Consider the following 6,000-nt stretch of genomic DNA (forward strand, 5'->3'; position numbering starts at 1 on the left):
ACCTCTTTTTACAGGGTTACGGTCTCTATCGTGCTAGAGACCAATAGGTGCCTTCTGCCCAGAACCCCACCAAGTAACACAACTTAATGAAATGTGGCCTTCACAGCCACCAGAAAAACACAGCTATTCTGGGGGAATCAGCCACCCAGGGGCTGTCCCATTAATACTCTTTCATCTTTGAACCTAAATAGGCAGAGGGTGGGCTCATTTTAACAGCCAGAGTTGGATGGATGGATGCACCAGGTTCCTCCCCTAGGCCATACCACCACTTCCCTATCAGGCATTCCAGATCAGACCCGCAAAAGACTATATTTTAGGGGGTTTTTTTACCCTTCTTAGACAACTATACTGACAGAGTTTCTGACTACATTGAAAAGGGTTACAGGGTTGTTTTTTTTCTTCCCCCCCACCCCCTTTATTTTTGGTAACACTGAAACAGTCTTGGCCATGAAAGAAGGCCAGGGAATACCAAGTATTTGTGCAGGAGCAAGCAGCACACAACTGTGTGGACCAGAGAATGAGCTCCTCAAGGATTCTGGCAGTGAGCACCTACCAGGAGGCTTCTCTGCACCTAGAGGTGAAAGCACTACGGATTATTTCCTTCCACCATTTTAACTTTAACTGTTACAGTACAACAAAGGAAAAAAAAATGGGAAGTATTGCAAACAAGTAATTGAAGTCACACATCCCAACTTCGGATCTCTACAAGACACTATCGAGTCAAACTAGCTTTTGCTCATCGGTTTCCACTGGAAATAGCCCTGGAAGCTGGTTGCCAAAAATGCCCAACACAACTGATGTTCAAAGGTACAAGATGTGGCTTGTATTTTTATGGCCATCGCAACAAATGAAAGAATCTAAAGTTGTAGTGCTACAAAGGAGAAAGAAAAGCTCATCTGCCTTCATAATGTCAAAATTCAAGAGAGATCATTCCTTTCAGGGAGTTATTTCACACTCCTCAAAATCATGGAAGCTTTAACCTTTACTTAAATTCACTGGATATGTTTAAGAGCTCAAAAATGTTTTCTTCCTATTTTTAATGTTCCAACAGCATAAATTAATAAGCAACAATCAGAATAGTCAAGTACAATATTAGTGCTTCCCCATATGAAAGATTTTTATTTAGCTTTAGGATATGCAATGTTTCCTTCCAGTGAGTTTTTCCATTAAGAGGACATGTGGGTTTCGTTTGTATGGATTAAAAGAACCATAATAGTTTTCCCTCTTCAAAACCTTCAATATCTCAGACTGCAAACTCACAAGAAATGCTGACCTACCGATACCAGCCTTTGTTTAACACACTGAATTTAGGCTGGCGAATATGTGACTCTGAGCTCATTATTAGAGAAGAAATAAGAGAAACAATAGCAATTTTTCACATCACACCTGTGAAATCAAGGCCAAACAGTGAAACACAGATGAAGTGCAAGCTTTACTGATTCTAGTGAGCTCTGACATGGGATTTTCAACCAAAATAGTTTTGCCTGTTCTTCTCCCTAATTGGAATGGCCTGTTTAATAAACACATTGCCTCTGCAAACGCTTTGCCCTTACTGTACAACTATTCTTATTATACAAACAAGAATAATAGAGGTCTAAGTACTATACTGTTAATAATAGCGGTGTAAGTTTTCGAAAGAATAAAAGAACTGGGATCAATGCAGAGAGAACTTACCTTCCCAAAGTAAGGAGAGATTGGAATAGGTAAAAAACATAGCGACACTAATTTTGGCAAAGAACCTACAGGCTCTGCAATAGGTCTTGCCACCAGGACTTTGAGTAAGAGAGCTGTAAGGACGGACCACCTCCTACAGAGGATTCCAGCCACAAGCATTTTTACAGTCAAAGAATCACACCAGGCCCTTGGCCACTGCCGCAGCAAGTTTTAGCCACAAGGAGTATTAGAAACTTGCACCAAGATATTGTAATCCAGAATGAGAACTTGCTTTCTGATGCTAAGGATTCAGCAAAAACAAAGCAGCGCAACCCTTAACCATTTTGCTCACATTCTGCTCAAACAAGTGAGAGACAAGCACTGTCCATCCTCCCCCACGCTAACCAAAAGGTGCTGAGGTCCCTCCCTAAGCCCAGGCAGTCATTGAGGAGACACTCTCAGGACATACCATTTGGTACCTTTTTGCTCTTCTCTGGCTATTTAATTCACGAAACCCAGGCCAACATCCCACCACTGCCTTGCTCTACCTCTCTTTTCTCCCATAGTCTCCTAGATAAGGATTTCAGAGAAGCTTTCCTAATTTTATTGCTCTTTGCTACAGCTCACATGTGGTTGAGAAGTGAAACAAAATTAAATGCTTTCTCTGCCCCTGTGCATGGGGACAGAGGAACACCCACGGAAGAATGCTGATCTAAGAATCTGCAGTTACAGATATACCTCAGCCAAACCCAAGGCATAATTATTGAACATTAAGTTACCAAAAAAAAAAAAATACAGAGAAGGCCCACTCTGTGCCATTTTCCTCTCAGACATAAAGCAGCATGAGCCCTCCGTGTTTTATCAGACAGCTAATCTGAAGGTGAAAGCCTCCGCAACACGACACCAAGCAACCTTCAGGCTTTAGGATCTGTTGGTCAATCAGTCCCTAAAATTTCCAGTGAGAAACAGACACAGCATCTGTGCACTCTGATAACACTATTCCATCCATTTAACTTTGAAATTACCAGTGACATGGGACAATTTGCCAGTTTCAGTCAAAAGGTCTCAGTGCAGTGTGTTAGGCTTATTTAGGGTTTTCTTTCTTAAACACAGAAAGAAAGAGGCATAACAAATAATACACAACGTGGCTATTTAGCCTTTAGGACCGAGAAGAGATCACAAAATTGAGGGAACAACACTACATTGTAAAATTATTCCTGAGTAATTCCACAGGCCAGGAAAACAACTCTTCAATACACAAGCAGACAAAAAGTTCACCTCAAACTTCTTAACTAAAAAGTACACTTTTAAGGAAGACAAAAAAAATAGAGCAGTAGCCCATTCAGATCATTAGAAGACTAATCATTTACTTTGGGTGAATCTACTAAGAGTTTGCTGTACTCCACTGCGCACTCAGAGTGCCCGCTGATGCTGTGTTAGGATAGACTTTTTTTGGTGAGTAATATATTTCTCCACATCACACACTTTCCCCTCCCTTCCACTCCCCACAGCACAGAAAGCAATAACCTTTGTATAGGTCACTGTACATCTATAAGTACAGTGTACAATGTATAACTGAGCACATAATAGCGAGGAAGGGGCACACAGTATTCCCCCCCCCCATCTATTATGTAAGAGAAATGAATTACACAAAAGAGTGTAATTCACAGGGGTGACCAAAAAGCCCAAGTATTGTTGTGATACCTGGCTAATAGCCAGTGTGATGCACGTTGTGTGTTACAGAAACGTTGCATTTGACCTACAGATTGAAAAACAGTGTCAACTGCTGCCTAACTAACAGCTCCCCCTCCCTCCCCCCCACTTTTTCTCCTCCTCCTCCTCCCCCGCCTTCCCTTCCTCCTCCTGGTCAACCAAGAAATGGAGTTCCCATGTGCCAAGACCTTGTATCTTATTTTCTCAAGAAAACGAAGGAGGGAAGGAGTGGGGAAAAATGATTCTGCAAATAAATGCAAGTAATATTGAACTTAAGAAAAAATCCTCTTCACGTGTCCATCCTCCCCCCCGCCCCCGACACCTTAACAATTAAGAACAAACATATATATTTAATAATAAAAAAGGCATCCAACATATTAGTCCACAGTCTGAGGACAATCCACGAGGAACCTTCTTCCTGAATCCACACAATAGTAACTCCCAGGGTTATTCGATAAGAAGACACCCGTGGCTTTCCACACCATTCTTTTTGTTTTAAGGGAAGAGGTGCGGAGGATTCAATTAAGTTTGGGCTGGGCAAAGGGACAACTCCAAGCGCTAAAATCTCCAGACAGGAGGAGGGTTTTCGCTAGCTTCAACCTCCACTTACAAAGGAACAATACGAAACAAAACAAAACAAAAAAATTGCTTACATTTCAAACTAAGGAGGTCAACAGCCTGTCTTTCTATACACGGAGACACATCAGTAATAACGTGCTTCCAGCACCTGCCTTTCAGCACAGCCCCAATTCCTTTGTTTGCTCAAAATTTGCTTCCATAGTACTTTAAATTAGCCTACAAAGAACCGCAGCAGAATAGCTGGAATGTGAAACATCTTTTTTTTTGGGGGGGGGGGGCGGTGGGGGGAGAGGCGAGCAGCTTCCCGAAGAAAATTAAAATACGGATCCAAGTCGCTTCTAAATACCTTCGAAAAAATTATAGGTACAACTTGATGCCTTCTATTTCCGCTCGTACCACCGACTACACGAGTCCAGAAGGGAATAAAAATAAAAATTTTAAAAAAAAAAAAAAAGAGAGAGAAAGAAAAAAAAAAAAACCACCCAACTGCCATCTCCTGCCTCTTCTAGCCCTGCCAGCTTCCCTGTTCCTCCCTGCCTGCAAAGCGCCCTCTGGAAAGCATCAAGACTTCTTTTATCAGCCGTATGTGTTGGGGGGGGGGGGTCCTTGTTCTTGTTCTGGATGTTTGGGACTGGAATTAGAGGGGATTATTTTTGGACCCCCCTCGACGAGTGGAGCCGGGGGGGGGGGGGGGTACCCCCCCCCCCCCCGGCTCCACTCGTCGAGGGGGGTCCAAAGCATTGGATGAGGCGGACTCGCTCCCTTTAAAAAGGAAAAAATTAATTAATAAAGACTTACCGGGGTCGAAATCGGGGACCACCGCCTGGTACTGCGGCCCGACCCTCATCCCGCCGCCGGCTGCGGGAGCAGAGGGAGAAGCGTTACCCGCGTGGGCCCGCCCGGCCCCTGCCCCCCCCGTCCCCGTCACCACCCCCCCGCTCCTCACCGTGCTCCTCATCGCTGGAGGACCCCGAGCTGCCCTCCTCCCAGGAGTTGCCGCTGCTGTTGCCGTTGGGGGCGGCGGATAAACTTTTGCTGCCGCCGTTGTTGTTATTATTCGCGCCGGCGGCGTTGTGGTTCCTGCCCCGCCGTTTCCCCGAGACCTCCGGGCCCTTCTCGATCATGGCTGGCATTTAGGGGAGGAAGGGGAGGGGGGGGTGTGGAGAAGAAGGGAAGGGGGGGGGGATGAGAGTTTAAAAACTGCGGGGGGGGCGCTGTGGGAGGCGCCGAGGGCGGGCAGCAGCCGGGGCGGGCCGGTGTGCGGCGGCGGCGGCGCTGCTACATCCCCCACCACGATCGCCCCGAACTTTGAGGCTCATCCCAGCCCTGCGCTGGGACTCCGTTCAACCTGCACTGCTGCCTGCCACCGGCCCCGCCTCCCCTCACTCCTGCCCCTTTCCATTGGCTAAACCTACATTTTGGGAGGCCAGCCCGCCTGCCCATTGGGCGGCGTTTCCTGTCCATCGTGGCGGCCCGGCGCTTCCGTTTGCTGTGTTAGGTGGAGGCGTATCGCCGGGCTGTACGTGTGAGGGCTCCGCGATCTCTCCGCCCAGCGATACCTCTCCTCCGAGGGCTGCGCCGGAGCGGAGGAGGGGGAGAGGCGGGTTCGCACGCCCCCGCCGGAGCGGCGCTTCCCGGCCCGGCCTGGCCCGCGAAGGGGGCGGCAGCGGGGTTCGCCGCCCTGCTGTGAACTCAGCCCCGGCAGGAGGGTGGCGAGGGACTACTTTCCCTCCCTTCCCCCCCCCCGCCCCGTGGCGGAAGCTTACGGCGTGGTTTGAATGGAGTCGATACAAAGCCCCCGCGGGCCGTGGCTGGGGGGTGCCGGGGGCCGTTGGTGGCGGTTGGGGTCGGGGTTCTATGCCCGACCCGGTCGGAACGGTCCCCGCCGGCAGGGGCGGCTGCTCCGCGGGAGGGGAAAGAGCCCGCCGAGGGGTCGGGGGTCTCAGCGCCCCGCAGCGTCCTGAGGAGAGGGGTGGGGGGGCGGCCTGGCCGGGAGCGGCGCCGAGGGAATGGGACAGCGCCGGGGATGGGGCGCTCGCCCTTCCCGGGAGCGCA

The 6,000-nt window shown here is 48.7% G+C and overlaps 1 protein-coding gene across 1 annotated transcript in view; it reads right to left on the reverse strand.

The window, feature by feature from the left end:
- Positions 1-5,283, reverse strand: part of RCOR1 (REST corepressor 1) — an 85,056-nt gene extending 79,773 nt beyond the window's left edge. Inside the window, exons 1-2 of the mRNA XM_065636277.1 lie at positions 4,892-5,283; positions 4,744-4,803 (exon numbers count right to left, since the gene is read on the reverse strand). Coding sequence (XP_065492349.1) covers positions 4,744-4,803; positions 4,892-5,078 — 247 coding nt within the window. The 5' untranslated portion in view covers positions 5,079-5,283. The remainder of the gene's footprint in view (positions 1-4,743; positions 4,804-4,891) is intronic.
- Between the last annotated feature and the right edge of the window lie 717 nt (positions 5,284-6,000).

Source organism: Caloenas nicobarica, chromosome 5, assembly GCF_036013445.1.
Source record: "Caloenas nicobarica isolate bCalNic1 chromosome 5, bCalNic1.hap1, whole genome shotgun sequence".
Taxonomy (NCBI): Eukaryota; Metazoa; Chordata; class Aves; order Columbiformes; family Columbidae; genus Caloenas; species Caloenas nicobarica.